Source organism: Hermetia illucens, chromosome 1, assembly GCF_905115235.1.
Source record: "Hermetia illucens chromosome 1, iHerIll2.2.curated.20191125, whole genome shotgun sequence".
Classification (NCBI taxonomy): Eukaryota; Metazoa; Arthropoda; class Insecta; order Diptera; family Stratiomyidae; genus Hermetia; species Hermetia illucens.
Genome location: NC_051849.1, coordinates 220,626,421 through 220,652,269, shown reverse-complemented (window position 1 = coordinate 220,652,269; position 25,849 = coordinate 220,626,421). Strand labels below are relative to the sequence as shown.

Below are 25,849 nucleotides of genomic sequence, written 5' to 3'. Positions count from 1 at the left end.
CTTGGAAGACGAAGAGGGCGCCAGACGGCCAACAATTTTTGAAGATGAAGAATTAGAGGCATTGCTCGACCAAGATCCATCGCAAACGCAAGAAGAACTTGGAAAAACACTTGGAGTCACTCAGCAAGCCATTTCCCACCATTTAAAAGCAATGGGAAAGATCCGAAAGGTCGGAAATTGGGTTCCGTATGAACTGAAGCCAGGAGATGTCGAACGCCGTTTTTTCACGTGCGAACAACTGCTCCAACGACAAGAAAGGAAGGGTTTTCTGCATCGAATAGTTACTGACGATGAAAAGTGGATCCATTACGATAATCCCAAGCGTCGGGCAACGTGGGGATACCCCGGCCATGCCACATCATCGACGGCCAAAGCGAATATTCATGGTGAGAAGATCATGCTGTGTATATGGTGGGACCAGCTGGGTGTGGTATACTATGAGCTGCTAAAACGATCACGGGCAAACTCTACCGACGTCAAATGATGCGTTTGAGCCGCGAACTCAAGAAAAAACGGCCGCAATACCAGCAAAGGCATGATAAATTTATTTTGCAACATGGCAATGCTCGTCCACATGTTGCACAGCCCGTTAAAACATATCTAGAAACGTTGAAATGGGAAGTCCTATCCCACCCGCCGTACTCTCCAGACATTGCTCCTTCTGATTACTATTTGTTCCGGTCGATGCAACATGGCCTGGCTGACCAGCACTTCTCCAATTACGACGAACTCAAAAAGTGGCTCGATGAGTGGATAGCGACCAAGCCGGCCAATTTTTGGCGCGATGGTATCTATGAATTGCCTGAAAGATGGAAGAAAGTTGTGGCTAGCGTTGGGCAGTAGTTTGAATAATGAATGTATAACCAATTTTTCACAATAAAGCTTCACTATTAAAAAAAACCGACAGAACTTATTTATATTTATTTTTCTTGTTTTAAGATAAATCCTCGTTGATTAAAAAAAAACGAAAATCGCGGGAAAACATAGGCATTCCTCCCATTCGATTGGAATCCGTTTTTACCGTACGTGAGCGGCTCCGATCCAGCCGAATATCGTTCACCAGAAGCAACCCTTCCACCTAGTAAAAATCAGAGCGTATCTCCTGGAAGAAAAATCATCGGACTATCGGAAGGGGGGGGGGGGGTGGTCTCTTGTCAGAGCCCATTTTTTTTACTGAGCAAGAAATCAATCTGTATTCTTGAAGACAAATTATAAAGACTTTAACCACCTCACGACTCCTTGTCCTACGAAACACTAACACCTACGGAACTGGTCTGCACCAGGCCTCAATTCTCCTCAAAAACAAGTAATACACTTAACATCAGACATCACAAAGTTGTCCTTCTTTTGATCCTCACAGTGCACCAACATCGTACTTGGAACTACAATTATACACCACCGTCCGACAGCAAATACCACTCAAAAAAAAATGATCAGTTTTTCTACTGTCATTTCCCGAACTGTATCCAAAGTTCATGCCCTTTCAGTCGCCTCTATCGAGGCAACCTAACGCTTTCTGAAATATAGTAATCTTCTATTATTAACTTTATTTGAGCCGATATGGGATAGTTGTTTAGGATATGCGGGATCCTAAGTCCACATCCACATGATGGTGGACCGGACTCCACCTGTTGGCACTTTCGGTCACGCTGCTCCCAGGGCAGAGGTGAGGCAGCGTCTGATGAGTTGCCTCTGCCCTGGACGAAACCGTCAGTAATTTTTTGATTTTTTAAGATATAGGATGTATTTTGTGGCCAAGATTTTCGACAGGTGCATCACTGCAATTTTTTTTCAGATTGGACGGTTGAGTTGGGGTACACATTTTAAGTTCTCACTCCCAATACCAAAAATAAGATCATTTTCGAAAAGTTCTAACTGAACCCTTTCATTGGATACCCCTCATGACTATATTCTGCGAAAAAAACACCCTTAATCCCCATACAAAATGATGCCACTTGTTGCCTGTAAAGGGACACACAGGCAACAATGTTCTCACTAAATTTCGTGACAATCGGTTCAGCCGTTTCCGAGTAAAACGGGTCTGACAGACAGATAGACAGGCAGACAGACATTGAATCGGTTTTAATAGAGTTTTTTTTGTCACAAAAAACTTTAAAAAGGTCGCAAATTGGACCCTTCGCTGTGGAGGGTTTTGTGTATATGTATATCAAGATATCAAATTATGGAACCAACAATAAATAGGAAAGTCCTTCCCAATTCTTCCTGATTCCTTACTGATGATTCTTCGCCCCCAGCTGAGAATAATAATAAGATGTCACATATTGTACTCGTGAAGCTCGTATTTTTCCCTTAGACTTTTGTGAAACGAAGAAAAAACCTTCGTTCGCTTTTATAATAAAATATATTCAAATAATTCTTAATTGGCCATTATGCTCCCAAAACGGATGCTCTAAAAAATGTTTTAAATTTGTCGAAAATTACACACACAGTTTCCCTATCTTAAAAATATCACAAAGGATACATCCGAGCTAAAAATGTATGCATACACTAAGCCCTCTAAACTGTCGATATCAGGGATATGTCGAAGTCGATGTCCTTTGCAATAACACACATATAATATGTGGGCTATACTCATATGTACATGTCATACCTACAGCATTTAAGATACATTTTTGTTCTTCCATCATAGAGTGTCATAACAAAAAGACACCAATTTGATGTCGTTGTATCCAATAGTGTGAAAATCTGTGATCTGTTTGAAGAAAAAGATGAAAGTTCAATGCACTAGCCCTAAAGGAATGTTTCGGGGAATTTGTTTAAAGAAAAGGACGTGTACGCACACAAAGGATTTTCATAGAAGTGAAATATGATGGTTTAAGGGAAACTTGCTCTATCCTTGAAATTTTATTTTAATATCGCATCATATGCTGTTATTCGGGTTTTGTGGAAGAAAATCTAAACAAAAAGGGACGATTTTACTGAATATGATTCTTCCCTAAATATTGCACGTATAAACAAAGTATGCAAATTTTAGGTATGCCATGGGTTTCGGGAGATTTTCAATACTCTCACGTAGACAGTCCTTTATGTCGGAATTGAATAAATAAAGTAATAGGAGGGAAATAACCGTATAAATATGTATTTAGATTAGCTTGTGGCGCAGCAAGATTCGCGGTATTCGAAATTTATTTCGAATGTTGCAAATACGAGCGGATAGATGGCGCACGGAACTCTCCACGCCTTCAGAACTCGCCACGGGAGTGAAGAGTTAGCGGTGACAATGTGCCATTGGTTGGGAGCAGAAAAGAACCGCGTGGAGACGAACCGATCTCTTCTGCCTCCAGCCTTGACCGCAGACAAGCGCGTGGTTTTCTCGTGGTAATAAAAGGATGAGTGTCCGGATAGCTGAGTGGTTAGAGTGCAAGGCTGTCGTACGGAAGGTCGCGGTTCAAATCTCACTGGTGGCAGTGGAACTTGTATCGTGATTTGGCGTCGGACACCAGTCGACACAGCTGTGATTGAGAGTACCTGAGTCAAATCAGGGTAATAATCTCAGTCGAGCGCAATGCTGACCACATTGCCTCCTAGTGTACCGTTTCGGTTTTGAATGAAGTGCTCTAACAAACTTCAAGGCCCTGATCCAACATGGATTGTTGCGCCAACGATTATTATTATTATATACAAAATTTGGAGGATTTTATTCTGTGTGGCAGCTAGTCAAGAGGGCATAACTAAGTCGTCTAGCTAAAGTGGTGACCCCGAAGAACAGGACCCTTGGGAATCCCAAATAAATCGTTCCCACCAGTTGTTCCGCAACAAACAACAAAGAAAGGATCGCAGTGTTTTCCCAAAATCTCGGTCTTCAGCCCAGTGCACGTAGCACATTCATCGAATTTGCACTTTTCTCGCCCGAAAACGAGTCTTGCCTTTCGCTACTTCGCTACAACGTCGTCCTCGTTGCTCGGCCGGTCAAGTCAATCAACTGTCGAATTGCGGAACTGGGAACTCACAGGACATCTGACGGGAAGGAAACGGCAGGTAGAGCCACGTAGCAGGGACAGGAGTAGCCGCGGCAACGATCAGCAGTAGCCCGGGGATATCAAGTTTAAGCCTCCGCCCCGGTGAATCGAATCACCCGCGACGGCCGCTCACATTCACGCCAGCCCGAGCCGGGACTCAACCGAGCGCAACAACACCTGCTTAATTTATCTTTGTTTAGGAAAATAGTTTAAATATTTAAAAGAAAAAAATCAATAAAAGTTATACCCGTTGCCGGAGACGGCGTCGAGGTGTTTGACATACTCATCATCGCGGGTTCTCCACTCTCTTGGCGAGGTTCTCCATAGTTTCGGTCTGCGCTTAAGGGCGTCCGCTTCGGGGTATTGTCTTCTCTGTTCGCGCGGACATTTGTAGGTGTGGCCTGCCGTATCGATTAGAGCAGTTTTACCGCGTTTTCGTTACAAGCTCGTACCGCAACAGTAGTTTTTTTTTGTCAGAATGTCGGTCGACAACAAAGACGCGGCAGGCTCATCGGACCCGCAAGTGAGCGCCCTCGCCATGCGCGTTCCTCCGTTTTGGCGGCGGAACCCGGAACTGTGATTCGTGCATTTGGAAGCACAGTTCCAGATGTCCGGGATCACAGCGGATGCGACCCGCTTCAATTACGCGGTGGTCGGCCTGGACGAGGAGTCCATTCTTTTGGTTTTCGATGTGGTGAAGTCCGCTTCGTGCACGCAGTTGAAGACCGAATTGATCAGGCGCCTGTCAGTAAGTGAGTCGGCAAAACTAGACCACTTGCTGGCGGGTTTAACGTTGGGAGATCGAACTCCCAGCCAATTGCTGCGTGAAATGAGGCAATTGGGTGGGAGAAGATCGGCGACGACCTGATCAAGTCGCTCTGGCTGCGGCGGCTCCCGGAGGGCACCCAGGAGGACCTCGCTTGCGTCTCCGGTTCCTTAAAGGAACTGGCAGCTGCGGCCGATAAAGTGCATGAAGTGCACGTACGCCCGACCATAGCGGCAGTTCAACCGCCGTCGGACAAGGTGGGCGACTTGAGGCGCGAGATAGCCGCCTTAACAGCCAGTGTGGCTGAGATGCGGGCGACGCTGGACGCTCAGCGTTCGGGCGCCAGATCGCGAGCTGGCTCACGGTCTGCCACTCGAAAAGAGCGTTCGGATAGCAGGTCGTCAGAACAGCCTACGGACAAAGGCATTTGCTGGTACCATCTTAGATTCGGTGATAAAGCGACCAGATGTACGCTCCCGTGTAAATTCGCGCCTACCGCAAAAAAACTAGGTCCGCGGGGAGTCCTGGCGACGTCCACCCAGAACGCAGTGCCACGTCGCCTAACTATTTTCGACCCCCTCAACAGGTGCAACTACCTCGTGGATACTGGTGCGGAGGTTTCGGTTCTTCCCGTACCCCGGCACCATCGATTTTTTCCACAACCGCTCAAACTGACGGCAGCAAATTCCTCCCGCATAAACACATACGGATATAGGCAAGGGGACGTGAGTCTTGGCTTGCGTAGGACGTTTCCGTGGCGTTTCGTCCTGGCGGATGTCAGCTTTCCCATACTAGGCGCAGACTTCTTGTGTCACTATGGGTTGCTGGTGGACTTGCAAAATAAGTCCCTTATAGATCCCATTATTATTATTAAATGGCATCTCACCCACACAATAACCTTTCCGTTCTTTTAAAAGGCATTAACCGACTCTCGTGTTCGGACATTTCTCCAAAAGTTCAGCCAGATCACTGCCGAGTGTAGTCTCTCAAAACCAGTGAAGCACAATGTGCAGCACCACATTAACACTACTGGTTCCTCGATCTTCTCGAAGGTGCATCCTCTACCACCCCAGAAACTGGCTATTGCGCGGAAAGAATTTGAACAACTTGTTCAACAGGGTATCTGCAGGCCTTCAAACAGCTGTTGGTCTTCCCCACTGCATATTGTCCCTAAGCCAAACGGCGAATGGTGCCCCTGTGGGGATTACAGAAGGTTAAATGCACTCATCCACGACTTTGCTCATCATCTCGCGAATTGCCGCATCTTTTCGACCTTGGACTTAGCGAAGGCTTATCATTAAATCCCTTTAGCTCCAGAAGACATACCAAAGACGGAAATATGCACACCCTTTGGACTCTTCGAGTTTACCCGGATGACTTTCGGATTGTGCAATGCGGCGCAAACTTTTCAAAGGTTCATTCACTCAGTCCTGCGAAACCTCGATTTCTGTTTCGTATAGTTGGATGATGTTTTGGTCGCTTCTCCCACTGAGTCTGAGCACTTAGCCCACCTCGAGTGCATCTTTCAACGTCTCATTGATGCCGGTTTAGTCCTAAACGTTGACAAATGCAAGTTCCTTCAAAAACAGGTGAGATTCCTCGGCCACTTCATTTCCCCTGAAGGAATAAGGCCCCAGACAAGGTGCAAGCGATTACAAGCTTCCCGCATCCGAAGACAGGTTCTTGGGCATGCTAAACTTCTACCGACGTTTCCTGCCGAAGGCCGCCCAACAACAGTCTGTTTTGAACGCGTACTTGTCTGGCCCCAAAACTAAGGACACACGAGAGATCATGTGGTTTGAAGAGGCTATCGGCGCGTTTGACAAATCCCGTCAACAACTGGCATTTCCTCTGCAAGATGCACCCCTAGCCGTTTTTGTTGATGCCTCTGACATCGCTGTAGGTGCTGCTCTACACCAAAAGGTGGTTCAAGTCTGGCAGCCGTTGAGCTTCTTCTCCAAGCAGTTGAACTCCGCTCAACGGGACTACAGTACCTACCCCCCAAAAGAGGAGTAGAAAATGAAGGCGTCAATTTTTTTCTGTAATTTTCGATTTTGCAAAATCGTTCTGCGTACATGATATCCTCGAATATTTTCACACCGGATATGAGACGAAATGAAATGATAAAAATAAAACGTGTGAAAAGACATTGAAACATAGAACTGTCTGTTGCCCAAATGAAACGTAATGTGATCAGGAACAAGTGACCACTTATTCTAGATACCCCAGTTATTGTTAGGCACGCGTATTATCTACAAAAAACCAGGACAATTGTCCCAGACGTGTTGAAAGCCTACCCAGTAAAATGAGCCTAAATTTAGAAGAGAAACACAGCAAACACTTCAAAACTACTCAATCTCGAAACTGCCTGGTGTATAAATTACTTACATAGCCCCCAACCCACCTGCGTCATTCTGCGTAAAATCCCTCCCAGTACGTCGCATTTCCTATATTCCAATTTGTTTTCTGCAAAGGCCATTTTAAATAAAATAAAGTAAAGAATATATAATGGTTCGCGACCGCTGAGAGAATGATCAAAGAAATTACGACTTTCTGTCTCCTTCACTGTTTTGTTATGTAAAAAAACGTCCAATTTTCACGAATATCTTTGCATAAATCTATTAAATATAATACACACAATTTTTGGCAAACTCATCACGAAAATTTCATCTGATCGGGTGTGAGGTTTGCCCAGAATATTTACGTCTTTTAAACGTCACTTATAAATATTGAGAAAATAACACTCATGTCAGTTTTATGTATATTTTTCTATCTTTATTTATAGAAATATTCATTTAAATGATATTCTTGTTTGTGCAAGGGATGGGCATGGTTTTAAATTAATCTTTTTTCCGATGTTCTTTTTCATTGCAGCGTTGACAGTACGTTACCTCACCAGGCGCTTTATTGGCGAATATCGATCAAACACAGATCTCCTCTACAAACAAATCATATCTTTAGATAGTGGACTTTTAGACGTTGAAATTGTTGATATATCGGCGGAGAATGAGAGTGATTTTCCTATGGAACAGGTAAAGATTTTTGTCAATTCTTTTTAAGATGAATTTCCAACACGTTTTCACTGAAAACTTTGCGCCAACATGAGCCATTCATAAATGTTCAGTGAAAACAACGAAAATTCTATCTTTTCTTTGTTTACAAAATTTTATCTACGAAACATTTTTAACATTTCCTCTGTCTTCACCTACTCTATTTTCATACAAACAACGTTCAAACCAAACAGATACAATGGGCAGATGCTTGTATGATTGTTTATAGTATAACAAACCGTGCCAGTTTCGAGTATGCATCAAGATCATTAGCTGAACTGAAATCCCTGCAAAATCCACCGTCAGCGTATCTAGTAGGCAATAAAGCAGATTTGGATCACTTACGAGAGGTATGTACTGAAGCATCTTTTTACGATCACCAAATTTAGACACTATTGTTTCTAAATTATAAAATTTGCACACGTTTTCAACACGGCATACTTAAGATTCTTTCTCGCTAGGCTAGATACATTTTTAAAGAGTCCATTGGAGAAGAGTTAATCCAAAATAGTTGCATGTGACTCAAATACGCTTTGCATACAACTCAGCAGCTTTCACTTAAAAAATTTTCAGTAATTTGTATCCATCAAATATCTATTTTTAACGAAGGAATCCTAACAGGGATAAACGCCTCAGAAATAAATCTCAAAACTTAAATAATTGGTGGTTTGTTGTTCCGCATATATTTTAGTCAATAAAAAATTTTAAAATGGAAGCTAGGGAAACTGAAGTTTTAAGCCATAATAAACTGGACATGGTTAAAAGAGGGTGACGAGCACGAACAGATGACGAACAAGCATTTTTTGAATACCATCTCAGATACTTTTCCTATGCACAAGATTGGCGAAAGTTCAAAATAAGCGCCAAGAATGAATCGTAAAGTGATCCCGGTTTAGCACTTGTATAATGCTCGTATAAACAAAAGACATTTTACATTTCCCTTTCACATTATTTTGCGGAAGAAATTTGGTTGACAAAACATCAAAACGGTCATCCGAAAACTTTACATTAAAGCAAAAGATGGTGTTTTTGGATAAAAACAATGAATAAATATATCTGCGTGTATATATGGGAACACCATGTCGGACATTGAAATTACACTACCGAAATTAAAAATAAAACAAAAAAAAATGGATATTAAGATGAAATAGCTACGTTTCAAAAGATATATCATCGCAGATATTTAATATATGACGATTATATTGAAGACAGAAGTCTTGTATTTTTAGAGAAATGAATAAACCTCAGCAATCTTGTCTAGCTAATGAAAATTTATTTTTAATTCTATGAGAGAAACACTTAAATATTTTGAGTTTATGGCAGGCGCCATAACAAGATTTTTTTGGAGTTTTTGATCGGAGGAACATATGAAGGACAATTTTCTCGAATGCTAAATCTTAGATAGATTTCAGCTTTCCCTCAGCTATCATACCCTTAACCTTCTTTATTTTAAAAACAGACAAGTGTAGCTTCCGCGTTCATGCACTTCTTAAGCCTATTATTCTATTCCCACCAGACAATCACAATCATCCATGACGGTGGTGCAAAATCTTAGATGGTTTTCAGCTTTCCCTCAGCTTTCACACAGTTAACCGTCTTTATTTTAAAAGCAGACAAATGTAGCTTCCGCGTTCATGCACTTGGTGAACCTATTATACTATCCCCTCCAGACAATCACAATCATCCATGACAGTGGTACCAAATCTTAGATGGCTCTCAGCTTTCCATCAGCTTTCATACCCTTAACCTTCTTTATTTTAAAATCGGACAAATGTAGGTTCGGCGTTCATGCACTTGTTAAACTCATTTTACTATCAACTCCAGACAATCACAATCATCCATGACGGTGATCGAGGTTTGAACCGGGGTCTAAACACAAATTTCATGTTTGACAGTTCCCTAATTTTTGTTTCAATGGATCATTTTTAACACACGAATATCTAGAGATCGTAGGTCACCTTTTTCAGCTCGAAATTTTCTGAAGATAACCTGTTAGCTTCATGAATACTCCTGGAACCTGACAGCGTATTATGTAGCATTCCACGGAGATACTTTTTGAGACCTCCTTAGTCACTTCGAATTGTTGACTCTTTAGTTACATGTATCCAACATAACGTCGGTTTAATTTGCAAATCGGCTCCTAACGCGCGTTAATAAAGTCACCTCTAGAAACATGCCTTCTCGAACGGGGAGAATTATGAAGCAAGCTTCAAGGAAGCGCGCAAGCAAACTACCATTTTTTTTAAAATGCAGTAAATTTAGAGGAATTCTGATGATATTCAAGGATAATCCTGAAATGGATGCACTTCTACCACTAAGCTCCGCAGGAAGTAGTTGTTTACCTGAACAGATTTCTACAGGCAAACATACAAATCAAATTGAATTAACTTCGCTTAACCAAAGGGACTGACACCGTACAGGTGCAATTGGTGCCCTATTCCGATCATTCTGATTCAGAGGAAGGGTCTCTGCTTTAAATGAGATTGATGAAAATGTAACTAATAAACCAAAGAGGCAAATGCGATATTACGTTGACAGAAGTGCTTGGGACAGCTAAAAAAATGTTACAAATCCTGAAAAAGAGAAGCTATTTTTTGGAAGGAACAAAGGAGGAGGGTAATGGCAATATGTTTCTAGGGAAAAAAGAAGAATGAAATCAAGGACGAATTCTGTTACGTTTGGAGTGAGACTAAAGGAGGCGTTAATGCAGAGGAGTGTGCCTTCCTTTCACTCCTTTCACTCTTTTCAGTTGAGAATCAAAAGATGATTATCTATAGCGATGACTATACAACTCAAAATCGGAACATTACATCGTCATATGCATTGCTGAATCTTTTCATGACTCGAAATATTACCTTTGAGCAAAAATATTTTAAAGTTGGACATTCTCAAATAGAATGCACTCGGTAATTGAGAAAAAGTCAGACTAAGAGATATAAATGTAACAAAAGGTTGTGGCGATATCTGTAAATAGGCAGGAAGCTCCCAACCATACGATCCTTCCTCACAAACATACTTTTGTTGAAAGTTTCAAAGAATTAGAACTCATAAAGACGATATGTCTAAAGATCTTTTTCTATTTTTATTTGACACGTTTTTCACCGCTAACTGCATACCTTTTTAGGTAACAGACGTACGGGGTTCGCAGAGTTTGTGTAAAACAAAACCTTATTAAAATCTATTTACTGTCTCTCTTTCCGTCTGTCTGTCTGTCATACACATTTTTCTCGGAAATGTTTATAGCGATTGACACGAAATTTAGTGAAAAGTTGGGAACTTTGAACGCTCCCGCATACATATATTCAAAGGAAGGGTGTAAATGTTTTTTCACCAAATATAGTCATGGGACACATCACCCCCAAATGAAAGGCAGCCACATTCTGAAGCCGGTTTTAGTTTTGACATTTGTTAGAAAGTTGTGGAGAGGAGGGGGAGGGGGTCGAAAGTAACCATCTTTTTAACGGACCCATTCTCAGACACTACCCAACACAAAAATCTAAAAAAAAATCTCTCTCTCTTCATTAACCTTTTTCAAATATAATAAAAAAAACCTGTTTTATCTTCCTATCATTCGACTCTCCAGCTTCCAAACACCAGATAATTGCTGCTTTTTCGGCGATTGCCAATGCTTTTCTCCTCGCCATGTCGGCCTTGTTTTGGCTGTTTGTAATTAAATGAAACTGAATATTACACCACGGAAAAGATTTATGGTAGGAATTGCATCACCCAAGGCCGTTACAGGTCACCATCCCAGCAAAAAAAGAGGCTGTCTACTAGCCGCGATATGATGCGGAACACGGTCTAGGGTAACAAAATGGCCAGAAGCTCCGTCTGCATGGTCGACCTGATCTGACGATTCCAGCAGTGACTTTACTTCGTTGACGATATATTCACTTTTTCATTCTCTTTCATTATTTGTGTGTGTTAAAACAACAAACGGTGAACGGTGTTTCCCGATTTGATTTTCTTAAAACGTCAACCCGAATCAAAACAAAATTTTCACTCTCCAAAGTACCCACCGAAACCAAGGAAATTGGTGCCAAACTGACCACTGAACACAACACTGAATTCGTTGCATACATTCTGTTTTGCGCTGGCTTTTTATAACTCGGTAGTTCCCCTAATTTGATGATTCCTTGGGGTTTACTTACTACGCTCATGAGTCCGTCAATATAAGATTCAAATTCAACCAACCATTATAAACAATATATACTTTATATTACTATAATTTTTAGTAATTGACTATAAAAACCCCCCTTAAGTTCACCCTAGAACCACACATAATTTTACAGCAATGTAGAATAAAATATACGGCATAATTCTACCAAGTTTGGTGGAAATCGCACCATTACTAATAAAGTTATAATATGTCAAATTTGTCACTCTTTGCAAATTCAAGGCTTTGAATGTCAATATCGCGTGCAAGTGGCTATTTTTACATAATATGTGCATATATTACGTGCTAGGTACTAGTCGGACAAATGCACGCCCAAATGTCCTTATAAAAGAAATACACAAAACCTTTCATACCTTAAGCGTTTACCTTCCGGTTTGACGCCTTGTTTTTTTTTGTTTTTTCATTAGCACTATCGAGAAAGAGTCATGCGATTTAGTTGCCATGGTTTCGTATTTTTTTGGGGCAACCTGAAGGTCGTTTTCCTTCGGCTTGGATTTTGAGGTTAATTTTAGTCAAGCAGGGGTAGCATGACTGTGCCCATAAAGGCGTTGCTCTTGTAAATTTTCATCGATAGATGCGACGTCATATCAGTCGCAGATGTTTTGATTTTAGTCAGTAACTTAAATATTTTAATTATTTATTTTGCTTGAGTAAAAACTGGTAGCCTAAAAAAGGCTAGCTTCAGGACTAGCTGGCCCTAAGAGCGTGAAGTTTTTACCCATTAAAAGCATCTCTCGCAATGCTGCGACTCACAGTTTCGCTGTTCAGCACAAGGACTCCGTTTCCATCTCTCTTATTTTTTTGGATAGATTATGGCATATTGAGGCAGTCCTCTAATCATTTTGCCTCCTATGAAATTGTAACCAGGTGCCCTTTTGGGGCTGATGTGATTCCACTCAACCGTCTGAGTAACTTTCAAATGAAACTGTTTGAAAGCTCCCCGTTTAGCAACATATGGTAGTTTATCATCTCTTAACTTAGGTGAAACATATCTTTTGAGTGCTGAGTTCAAATATAGCCTTTTCTAGCATCACTGCGAGCATACCCACTCATGCAGCAACCGAATTGGTGGCTCACAGAATATTGATTTGTTACGCTTCTTTGCGGCTCTCCTTTGATGTCGAGGTAGACATGTTTCCATAGTAGTATAAGAGTTCTGTTTGAGGGCCTACAGATACCCTGTTGAACGACTTGTTCAAACTCTTTCCGTGCAATAGCCAGTTTCTGGGATGGCAGAGGACGCACCTTCGAGAAGATCGGGGAACCAGTAGTGATAATGTAGTGCTGCACATTGTGCTTCACTGGTTTGGAGAGACTACATTCGGTACTAATCTGGCTGAACTTTTGGAGAAGTGCCCGAACACGGGAGTCGGTAATGTTTTCTAAACGAACGGAAAGATTATTCTCTGGGTGAGATACCATTTGTCCCGACGAATTAAGGTTGTTCGTGGAATCTATAAGAGACTTGTTTTGCAAGTCTACCAGCAATCCATAGTGACACAGGAAGTCTGCGCCTAGTATGGGGAAGCTGACATCCGCCAGGATGAAACGCCACGAAAACGTCCTACGCAAGCCAAGACTCATGTCCACTTGCCTATACCCGTATGTGTTTATGCGGGAGGAATTTGCTGCCGCCAGTTTTAGCGGTTGTGGAAATAGTTGATGTTGCCGAGGTACGGGAAGAACCGAAAACCTCCGCACCAGTATCGATTAGGTAGTTGCGCCTGCTGAGAGGGTCGTAAATTGTTAGGCGACGTGGCGCTGCATTCTGGGTGACCGTCGCTAGGACTCCCCGCAGACCTAGTTTTTTGCGGCAGGCGTGAATTTGCAAGGGATTGTACACTTGGTGGCTTTATCGCCGAATCTGCGGTGGTACTAGCAAATCCCTCGGTCCGTGGACTGTCCTGACGACCTGCTACCTGATCGCCCTTTTCGGGTGGCAGACCGCGAGTGAGCTCGTGATCTGGCGCGCGTCGCCCGCATCTCAGCCGCACTGGCTGTTAAGGCGGCTATTTGGCGCCTTAATTCAACAACCTCGTCCGATGGCTGTTGAACCGCCGCTATGGTCGGGCGTACGTGCACCTCGTGCACTTTGTCGGCCGCAGCTGCCAGTGTCTCCAAGGAACCTGAGACACACGCGAGGACCGCCTGGATGCCTTCCGGGAGCCGACGCAGCCAAAGGGACTTCATCAACTCGTCGTCGATCTTACCCCCACCCAATTGCTTCATTTCGCACAGCAATTGGCTGGGAGTCTGATCTCCCAACGTTAGGCCTATCAGCAAGTGATCCAGTTTTGCTGACTCACTTACTGAAAGGCGCCTGATTAATTCAGTCTTGAGCAGTGAATATGAAGCCGACTTCACTACGTCAGACACGAACACGATGGACTCCTCGTCCAGGCCGACCACCGCGTGATTAAAACGGGTCGTGTCCGCTGTAATCCCGGACATCTGGAACTGTGCTTCCAAATGCACGAACCACAGTTCGGGGTTCCGCCGCCAAAACGGAGGGACGCGCACGGCGAGGGCGGTCACTTGCGGGTCCGATGGGCCTGCCGCGTCTTAGTTGTCGATCGACATCTTGACTAATAAAAAGAAAACTTCTTTTCGACGCAAGTGTTAAAGCGAAGACGCAGTGTAACTGATCTAGTCGACACAGCAGGCCGAACCCACAAATGCACGTACGAGCGAAAAAATAAGACGACACCAACGACGCACCCTAAAGCAAAAAAAAACTCGCTAAAAGAGCGGAGAGCCAGTGAAAAGATGACGATGCAAACGCCTCGACGCCGTCTCTTGCGGCGATTTTGTTTTTATTGTTGCCACTTTTTTAAAACAACAAAATTTTAATAAAATTATAAATAATAATAACGCGCCGTTGTTGATGGTCTGGTCTTGACGGCGGCGGCTTCGAATCCCGCGGCGATGACGCTGATCTTGAGGGCGGCGGCTTCGAATCCCGCGGCGATGACGCTGGTCTTTAGGGCGAAGGCTGCGGTGGCTTCTCGCGCACTTTGGCGCATGTTCACGGGATCTTGCTGGCACCGTTTCCTCTTAAAGCTGCACTTCTTCCTCCATCTTCGATAGACTTTCCATTTGAGAATTTATTCTGCGCTTTGTTCCTCGGTGGAATCTGGGACAGTTTGGTTCTAAACGTATTTTAATGCGGCGATGTTCGCTCCGGGGTCACCAACACAAGAGTTCTCAGTCAAATTTAGGGGCTTGTATTTAACCTTTTACTCTTTTATTATTTGAAATAGGTTTTTGACATATTTCTCGTATGTTGCAAAGTTCAATACGCAATTTCAAGAAATTACTCTTATTATAAATTACTCTTATTATAACTCCGAGATATTAGAAATAATACTGATTTCCGTATGTAACTGTTTTCTTTCTGCACGAAAATCTTTTCTTTCACCGTGACTGCCAACCAACTATTATTTTTTCTATCTGACGTTTTTCGTCACCTACTCTGTTCTTCACTCTTGTAACGAGTTCTGAACTGAGTAGCGCGCCGGTGACGTCATCTGTCCGCTGGTATTCGCGACATTCGAAATAAATTTCAAATGCCGCGAATCCTGCCCGCGCCGCAGTAGTCTTCCAAAATTTCCTCATCAAGAAAGGTTATATGCTACTGTTTGTCTTCATTTCTGATTTTTCAACAGATTTCATAGGCATATTCCTCACCATATTGACTTTAACTTAATTCCGGTATTGAAACTAGTCGGTTTGCCATGTTGCTCATTTAAAGCTCTCTCAAACTCAGAATGTTTTTTTTTATATCACTTCACTTCACTTCACTATCATTTTTTAACCGTCCCTCAAACGAGGCATTTGCGATGTTGTAGCCATGTGAAGTAATTCAACGGTCGACCAAAACAGCGATGGTTCGAAATGCTGGGTGGTCGTTTAAGAACTTTTCAACTCCATCCGGACAAGATAAGGACTGAGAAAAGTGGTGGATCCCCCCAGATGAGCAGACTCTCTTGGTAAACAAGACAAAGGCTATAAAAAAGAAAAAAACGGAGGACCTTCTGGACAACTTCAGTTTCAGTTTTCAGTAGCATTTTCGCTTAGATTGAATTGACCACATTTTCCAGTCATAGGTTTGGCTTTTGTTTACAGGTCATTGTTTTACATGCCTCAAATGGCCCTTTGGTTGTTCTTTATCGACTTAAAGACTAATTTCAACTAGGAATTAATGCAGATGACGTGGCAGTCTTCTCTCACGAGATTTCCACGATAGAAGTGACACCACACTGGACAAAATCCCGAACTTACCATGTCCTAAAGAATATCATTCCCCCACGGAAATATTGCATTACCTTTGAACTTTACACCCACGAAACCCCATACCAATAAGGTCAATGTTATCAACGAGTAATCCGCATTGAGTTATAATCCATACATTTTCCTGTTGACTTTATATTCATCCAATTATTTTCCCATTTAAAATTGATATCATCTATCATCTGATGGATATTCTCTTCCATTTCCTCAAGTCACTCAGGGCAACATTCAATTTGCATTAAGTACTTTCGAAATCAAAATCGAAGGGAGTGGAAATTCCTCGGAAGGATGATGAGATCTTCATTGTGTATACTCACTGTGGGAGTGAAGTCACAAAGTTTCATTAGAGTATGGTTAATAATTTTCTAAAAATATCCGGGTTTTATGTGGATGCAGAATAGAAAATTTCACTTGAGATAGGCCAGATTGACATGACTAATTGTATTTAGATCAAGACCTATTTAATTATCCATTCCAAGTTGCATGAAAAACAAATCTATTACTAATAACCCAATTTTTCGGTTGACTTGTTTAATACTCCGCCGATGATCAAGATTTTCCTCGCATCTATCTTCTGTCCGAAATTTGGAGATGCATCCAATCTAGTGAAAAACAAAACGCCAACTGCTTTCAAGTAGGCTTCAGTTTTCTTGGATTTTCTCAGAAAAAATCGATCATAGCATAATAAATATATAAAAATTAAGAAATAGTATCTACTTATGAACAAATGCTCAATTCGGCATCCTAAAACTCGCCTTTTTGAGATCGCCCGGCAATTGGGGCGTTCTAAGTGATTAGCATCACTTGTGTGTTTTCTTTCGAGGCTTTCCCAATGTTTGTTGATATAAAAAATTCCAAAACTCATAGTAGTGCCCTTGGCCGGGATTTCGTACTATCTGCAGTTCTTTGGCATGAATTTATTCTGGCTTGCGTACAGTAACGCGAGCATTAGCCCCAGTGGGATTCCCGCAATTCTTCTTCCGGCACTTTTTTCAACCCCGTTGGATTCTCGGCGCGGATGTGATTCATCTGTATACGGTGTCGCTATGATTGCCGTGCCATCAGATGTTGACCTTTAGATTAAGCAAGTAAGATACTTGGGAATTTTCCTAGAAATTTTAGACAAAAACGTGGCACCGACCAAACACAAAAGAAAATTCGTAATTCCATCTCTAATCGCACTTGGAATTACTCCACAAGGCAATCAACAAGGAAGAATTTTGAACTTTGACGGGATATTTGGTGGCGAATCGAAGTCGATTATGTCTTATTACAAAATAAATAAACAACAGCGAAAACAAATGTTTAGGAGGTAATTATGAAGTTTCCTCTGGTGAAAGACGTATTTTCCTGTTCATCGTCGTGATAGCCAAGCTGTGGATTACACGAGTTGGGAAATCCACTTGGGCATTCTCTAAGGTCATTAACAATAATATATTGGCAGTTGGGAGCTCATATTTTTGGCTGAAAGTTGAACAGCACAGCAAAAAATTGGCTATTAGACACCTAGTCTTTGGGGTATTTAATAGGGTGCGGATTTTTCTGGTTTTTACGGAATAGGCGTCGTTGTGATCATGATTTTTTAGAATTTCCAACATCTTCTGAAAAATAAAAAAATGAACCAAATGGCATTCGTTTTATGGACAAAATTTATGATGCATAATGAATTTATAATGGATGTGACCTTATTAATTAAGGAAATGATTGAGCGAAAAGAAACAACATTCCTAATATTTACGAGAAAGGAGCGCTTGTGGTTTAGGCTTTTCGGGAGAGGTCATCAATTAGGCAAAAAATTTTGAAAAATCTAGAAAACTGGGTATGACCCCCTATTCTCATTTGGTACTCATTCTATCTGTCAACTTGATTTTCTTCTGGCCGGACCCAATTTCTCATGTACACATGTTTTCAAATATCTGGTGTTATTTCAGACAAGCTGAAACTATTCCCAACTTACCCGGTCGCTATACCCCAACAAATATTTTTCTCGTTAACAAATTAGAGTATCATCGAAACGCCTGTTCTGATCTATCAAATTAAGAATTTCTGAGCATAAGAAGTATGTATGAGTCGCATCTATGCAAATAGTAGATAGATGTACACCAATAGATACTTGGTCTTCCTAAAATTAGCCACACCCAGGCATGCTTATGAATTCAGTTTATGTGGACCAGCTTAATCGTTGCGAACTCATGAATTGTACTATGATACATCCTGGCATTGTTTCATTCAGAAAATTTCCACACTTTACGGATTTCCAAATATTTATATTTCGAGACGTATTGAGGATGTTGTGGAAATTTGAGAGAGATATTCATACGAAGTGCTCCCAGTACTTTTTGAATTTGCAAGTTTCCGACACGTCTTGCTGTTGGAAAAGAAAACAATTAAATATTTAGATCACTCATTTAGCTGGCAACAAGTGCCAAGTTTCATGCTATATATGTATAGGGGATGATCATAGTAGGAATGGTTGATATCTTATTTAGAAGACAAGATAGGCGGGGGAGTACTTTCAAGTGCTGTTCACGTAGGAGGCAACGAAATTTTTTTATTAATAATCTTTATTAGTTTATGAGGATAAGGGGGCTGACAGACTGCCTCGCCGAGGGTCTGGATCCACAATGGTGGGGCCAGAACCAGCTCTTGCAATCCGACCATCTACTGTCAAGTCTACTCTGAAGGGTGAAACTGCAAGGAGTCACGCATCCGAGTGGAGAAATTTGGACTCTTGCCGGCAGGCGAAAATCCTTGTGAGAGAGCCTACGGCCACTAGAGCGGCATTTTTGTTGTCCCTTAAGAAGTGGGACATGAAAACCCTAGTTGGACTTTTGACGGGACACTGCTTCTTAAACTACCATATGGAAAAGATTGGGGTAATGGTTTGGGCTATGTGCAACCAATGTGAGGAGGAGGAGGAGGCGGCCCGGCATCCTCAGATCTCAGACGAAGACACCTTGGCAAGGTTTTCTTCAATGAAGAATCTGCACACTCTCTACCTCTGGAGAATGTTCTCAGATTCACTAAAGCCTGCGAACACCGTAGGCGGGAAGGCATTGAATAGGCAACTTACGGGGATAGTACAATGGACCTAATAATGGCGTGAGTGCTCGGAGCTGCGGCTCCCCCCAGTTAACTAAACTAACTAACTAACTTTTTTAGTTTATGGAGCATTCATATTTGCCTTATATTGTCGGGTGAGAACTTACGCTAAGGGAAGTACTGTAAATTCATTGAAAGAGGAATTAAGTCCTTCTTGTGATGACTATTCTGAAGTAAATCGAGGCAGTGCCTGCAAAATAGGAAGGACGTTGAAATGCAAGTTGGAAATCAATCATCTTCAAACTTAAGAGAAAGTTCGACAGCAACTTACATCGGGAAATTATCGCATGGCATCATTCATTAAACTAGGAACAGTGCTCCCACCAAAATTTTACTCGAGTACTTCACCCACATTGGGCGCCTTTCTGAAAAAGTTATTTTTATCTTTGAACTATACACAAGGTAAAAGTACAGCAATTAAAACTTTAAGAAACGCCTTTTAAAACTGTCAGAGGATATCTGGGAGCATAAACAATACAGTAAAGTAGATTTAATTGAAGTAATTTGACGTTATTTTAGAGCGGTTAGGTCGGTGAGCAAAAGAACTGGAGAAACATTTTGCAGCTCGAAAGTTTTGTAATCAAAAGGAACTCGAAAAAAAGAGCAAACCGACAGCTGTAAATAAGGAAATTATAAATAAACGGCATAAAACCGATTTTTATAACAAAAACCAAACAGAAAAAATGCAAAAGGTTGACCTGCAATTGAGTTTTCCTAACCATCAATGAATTTTTTTCCAGAAATATGCTATCCCACGTTGGGCGCCGTTTGGTTAAAGTGTGTCTATGTGATTATTATTCACATAAAAAACATAAAATAACTTGGCTTTTACTCTTTGACTTTTTCTCTAATAGAAAACGTTATAAGGAGAAATTCACAAAGGCTTTAATACAGAATAAATTCCATAGATACAGCTCCCCTGCTATGGGGCATCTTCTAATTCCTACCGCACCAGAGTTGAGTTGGAACGAAATACTTTAAAAATGACAAGTTATCCGTACCTAGAAATGTTCTTGTGGTGGTAGTTTTGGTGGAAAACAACCTTGAATTTCCAGTAGATACACATGGAAGCGACCATCACTGTTATTTCATCAATTCATATCTAGGCCGTGTCATCGGGCCAATCTAGCCCAAGACAATATAAAACGATGAACTTTGCTAGAGTCTTTTTCTTCTTTTTCTTCAGCCTTTGTCCCATTCACAAGCGGGGTCGGCTCGTCGTGATCTGTTTCGCCATCCAGCGCACGAAGCCACCATTTTTTCGGCCAGCCTTCTAGTCGTTTACCATCGACTTCGATGTTCAGACCAACCTTGGCAAGTGAATTCTCGTTAGCTCGTTGGGTGACCATACCATCGAAGACGCCTCACGCAATTTTTCCACGATCGGTGCAACCCCATAACGATCGCGGATATTCTCAATTCGAATGTGATCAAAACGTGTCACGCAACTAATCTAACTCAACATCTTCGTTTCCATTACCGCAAGACGCCGTGCATTGTCTTTTATAGACGGCCAACACTCAGAACCATAGAAGACGACAGGACGGACGACATTCGAGTCAACTTTAGATTTGAGACGTTCATTGATACGTCGATCTCAAAGAACACCAGGTGTGGAACGCCACTTCGTCCAGGTTGCGTTAAGACGTGAAGCAATTTCATGAACTTTGCTAGAGTATGGGTCATATACTCGACGGTAAATACGTCACACATTGAAAGAAGGAACAGCTCTATTGTAGGTTAAGCCATGAAATTGATACGATATCCCAGAATAACGGACAACTGGCTAACATTAAAGTTACTTACTGCCGAACAGTGATAGAAGAGTACAAGCTTCTTGCAAAATCCTAGGGGAAGACTAACAAACTTTAGCAATGCGTTTTCCACTTTGTAGGTAGTCTTGTTTCTCTGCAGGGCAGGGCTCAACTCCGAGAAATTCTCTGAGGCTTTCTGAAGCACTTTTTTGCAATAATACCGTCCCCAACTTGAGAATAATGTCACAAAATGCTTTAAACTGCCGTGTTCGGCCAGTAATAAAACGTGTTAGGATAATTTAGAATATCGAATGTACATATAAAATGTTATGTCACCAATTTAAATTCAATCCTCTTTTTTACGAAAATAATCTAATAACCCTCTTTTCACGATTTTTTCCAGGTATCCGAACAAGAAGGCGCCTCACTAGCCGCATCACATGCTATTGGATTTTGCGAAGTTTCCGTGGCAGAGAATACTCCCAGCTTATACAAAGCCTTTGAACGACTTCTAATTGATTCGCGAGGACGACCGGTCAAACAGCGTAAATTCTCTGTGAGTAAGATGATTGGAACATTAATTGGCAACAACAATGGAACAACCAAACAAATCCCCATCAACCAGGGAACAGTGGTTCCATGCAACAAGGGTGAATTACACAAATCACGTGTCCTGAAAAGACGCCAAGCATTCACGGCCACAGCGTCCCTGTGACCAGCCGTTGCATCAGCTCCAAATCTGATGGCCGGATTAGAGAATAATTAGATAGAGAGAGAAAAAGATGAAGATTCTGATCAAAATGGAAGTGCAATATGTACCGCGGGGCTACGAAGTGGATGCGGATTGTAAGCCGTCAATTTTTTTTTTACGTTCATCATGCAATTATAGTCTATAAGAGCATTTTATTACAAATATATATTTTTAAATATACCGAGGCCAACGCGAACAAGGTAGTTTATTGCCAAATAAATGTTGGTACTCTCAGAACAGTTATATGTTCCGAATGCGCTAGAATTTGAATATTATGATATACACATCTTGGTTTTCCATCAACAGGAAAATGAGTATTTCATTCTGATCGATCTGGTCCAATTTGATCTGGTCAAGAAATCGTGATAAATCTACTCTTAAAGGATTATGCTATATGACTGAAATATGCACAAATTTTTAAGTAGATGAAAATTGAAAATGTTCCCAAACAATACTTTGGAGAGAAAGAAACTATTCGAATGTTTACATTTGTGCAGAAAATGGTTTTTGTAGTGTTAACGAACTAACAAACCATAAATTTGCAATCATAAAGTAGTTCATGAAAGAAAATGAATCGAATACAATTTTTCTGACAAAGTATTTATGTTCATCAATTTCAATAAATTTCGATTGATTTCAATCAAGCAGCTGATGATATTAAATTAGGTAAAAAGTGTTGAATAAATTCGCAGAAATTTTTTTAAGAACGGAGTAAATTCTTTAATAAAGAAATCTAGATAGAATTTAGACCAAGAATTAGGAACTAATTGCTTCTATCCTATATATATAATATAAAATTTTGCTACGCTCGAAATAAGGGAAATGAGAAATAAGAGCGAACATAAGGATTTAAATGTATTTTAACATTTTAAACTATGCGAGAATTATCCACTTGTTCATTTGCTCATGATGAGAACAGCGAATCCCTAGCCTTTCTAATATTCTGCAATAATTCGTTTAAATTCAATCTGATATACAAAGTAACTATGTATACTTCATAATGAGGTCCTATCATCTTTAAGATTTCCATGAAAAATTACAAATCCAAGACACGAAATCGCATTCTTCCTATAATCCATCTTCAATGACCGAACATTCGACACCCCAAGTTTTATGAGCTGTTTATTTTTATGAATTTTCAGATAAAATTGTAATAAGCTCGTAAAACTTTGCTCCCATAATGCTTTTTTGTTACGTTTGCTTTTTTATGTAAAAAAAATTAAATGTAAACTTGAATGAAGTGGTATTAGTGGTATTAATGCAAAATTAAAGTGCTCGTAAATTATGCCTCATATATTATATAATATAGAATTTAAAAGCCAGTTTAAAATATTCTTATGAATGTTCTAAGAATATTATAATATTTCTTATGATTTTTTGGAAAAAAAATGTTTTATTGCAATTTTGAGCTAACCATGCCAAGCATTCTGTCCTGTTTGAATCATGAGCGAATTATCCCAAAATAGATGGAAATTCTCAATATTACAAACTTCGAAACTAAAATTTCTGCTCAATTATAATGGAAATAATCTTCTTCAAATAGAACCAATTAGAAGGAAAATATTCAACATCAATTTCTATCTAAACTTCTATAAATTATCCAAATTTCAAATAAAAAAAAACTGAAAAAAATGAATATCATTTAAAATTCGAAAAAAAATTGCCCAACATTTATTGAAAATAAATTCAGTATGGCTGTGATATGAAAAATAAATTTTAAGTATAAACCAAATAAAATACTTAAGAATTTTGTGTTACCAAAGGAATGAAGTAAAAATGAATGCAACACTTTATGAAAAAAATAAAATTTACTTCTTCAAAGTGGTCATTTATTACTGGAAACAATATTAGTCAAGTTATAATAATTAAAATATTGTAATCACTAAACAACTGAGATGTAATCCATTTTCATTTTTTTAGTAATAAATGCTGATCTTATGGAATTTACCCACTTTCAATAGATTTAATTGTTTTCCCCAATCAAATTGTTTATTTTTATATCTAAATCAAACCTGGAAGGACAATATGTTTTCATCTGCTACAAACATTAATTCACATTCATTAATCGTCCAGAAAAATCAAAAGCTTTGGAAGTATCTATTATAAACCATGAAAATTTCATAGACTTAAAGCTGATATGCATGTATCCGTAAACTTTTAAAACCAACTTTTTCTGACATGAATAATAATGCTAATTCACTCTTACAATAAAGAAAGAAATATTTATTCTATATTCTATAAAATATATGCATGATTAATTATTTATTATACCTCAACTGTTTGAATGAATAACACAATATGCCATAACAGAGAAAATGAATTTGTAAACTTTTGCTGTACAGACACCTCTATTAGTAAAAATGAGTCAGTTCCATGTACAAATCAACAAATACACTTTAGAAGAAGAATGAAAAAAAAAAAGATAAATGTGCAACCCTACAATACAAAACTATGAATATATCCACCACTGATTACTATTGTTATTATACTTTAACTTTTTCCAATGGAGAACAAAATAATAATAATAATAGAAAATAAACTGTTAATTATAAACAATTTAAATCTGTTCTTTTATTTTTTAACAAAAGAAACATAAAATGGAACCTTGGTTCAGAAAGGGACTTTTCAGTTCTACGTCTCCGAAAGATTGATACTAAGTGTGAAAGAAAATGTTCAAATTTTTTTGCAGGCGTCAATGGATTTTACTCCAGCGAAAAGTTGTACTTGCCCTGGAGGCTCGGAGTAGAGACTGAAAAGTCTCTCAGAATTTGCATCTCTAAACCACATACGAAGTAGGTTTCCTTCAATTTCGGAATCCTTTCGTTAGTGCTGTTTTGATGCACACATATCTTAGCACTGTAATAAAGATTATCTCCAGACCAATAACCAGCAAATTTCAAAGCTCATCGCAAACCTGCAAGACTAAAATAAGGGAAGACTATCGAACTGGCCAACGGAGACGGTAGTCCAGCAAACTTTTGCAGAGGTATGATTTAATCCGATATCCGCATGTGTTGATGCTGCGCCTTTCTGATTTTTCATGATCTGATCACCACGCTGGATCGGCATGTCCAGGGAAAATCTACAGCGAACCGAGATTCATGGCTTTTGCGACGCATCGGAACACAATTATGTCGCGGTTGTTTACCTAAAGACCTTCCCAATGGAAAGACGATCTTGCTAGTTCCCTTTCATCTCTAATCATCTTTGTTGATTTGGTCATTGATCTCGGACGAAAACCAACCTACTCTCTTTCAATTTTTCTCGATATTTGGCCTTTCTTTAGAATCTTGACGATCAACGCTTTATTCCACTCTCTGGCAAAAGACTCGAATTTCTGGGATCTCCGTATAAATGGAAATAGAAACTCCAGAAGAAGCAATGAATACCCCTGTGAAAGGACCGTCAAGCACCTTATCTGTATCTACATCTTACGGTGACAAGCCATTTCCTCCACAAGAGCTTGAACTTTCTCAGGTGTCATATCGTTAAAGACCGTTGAAAAGTGCCGGTTTCTGTTGAGCTGCCTGTCATCGTGAATGAGAGGTCGACCGTCAACGTCCTTCACAAGACCACCGAAGCATTTGCGAACACATGCAAACTCTTTTAATATACACTTCTGAAACCATTGCGTCCTGCGGAATATTCTGCTTCCCTGACCAGCGCAATAACAAATCCCCTTTTGTCACGCACATATCACGCTGATCCTCCCAGGAATCCACTCGATATTGCTGTTCGAGTGCGTTACACCCGCTGTCACTCGCAGCAATCAATAGAGCTCTATGATCTCCATCTCTCCCTTTCAGTATTCTTCGTCTACGATAAAGAAGAGATATGTATATGTTCGTCATCTCATCGGCCAAAATGACAATTTCCTCAAACTGGAGCGGCATAGAACACAACCGAGCTTACTACCCTAGCTATAAACAACCTGGAAGCATGCCGTTGCCCTCAACATACGGCATCATCCTTGCCAGGG

The 25,849-nt window shown here is 40.4% G+C and overlaps 1 protein-coding gene across 1 annotated transcript in view; it reads left to right on the top strand.

The window, feature by feature from the left end:
* The window catches only part of LOC119646404 (ras-related and estrogen-regulated growth inhibitor-like protein), a 102,835-nt gene extending 78,403 nt beyond the window's left edge, over positions 1 to 24,432 (top strand). The window contains exons 3-5 of the mRNA XM_038046848.1: positions 7,621 to 7,778; positions 7,991 to 8,146; positions 21,523 to 24,432. Coding sequence (XP_037902776.1) covers positions 7,621 to 7,778; positions 7,991 to 8,146; positions 21,523 to 21,834 — 626 coding nt within the window. The 3' untranslated portion in view covers positions 21,835 to 24,432. The remainder of the gene's footprint in view (positions 1 to 7,620; positions 7,779 to 7,990; positions 8,147 to 21,522) is intronic.
* The last annotated feature ends 1,417 nt before the right edge of the window (positions 24,433 to 25,849 follow it).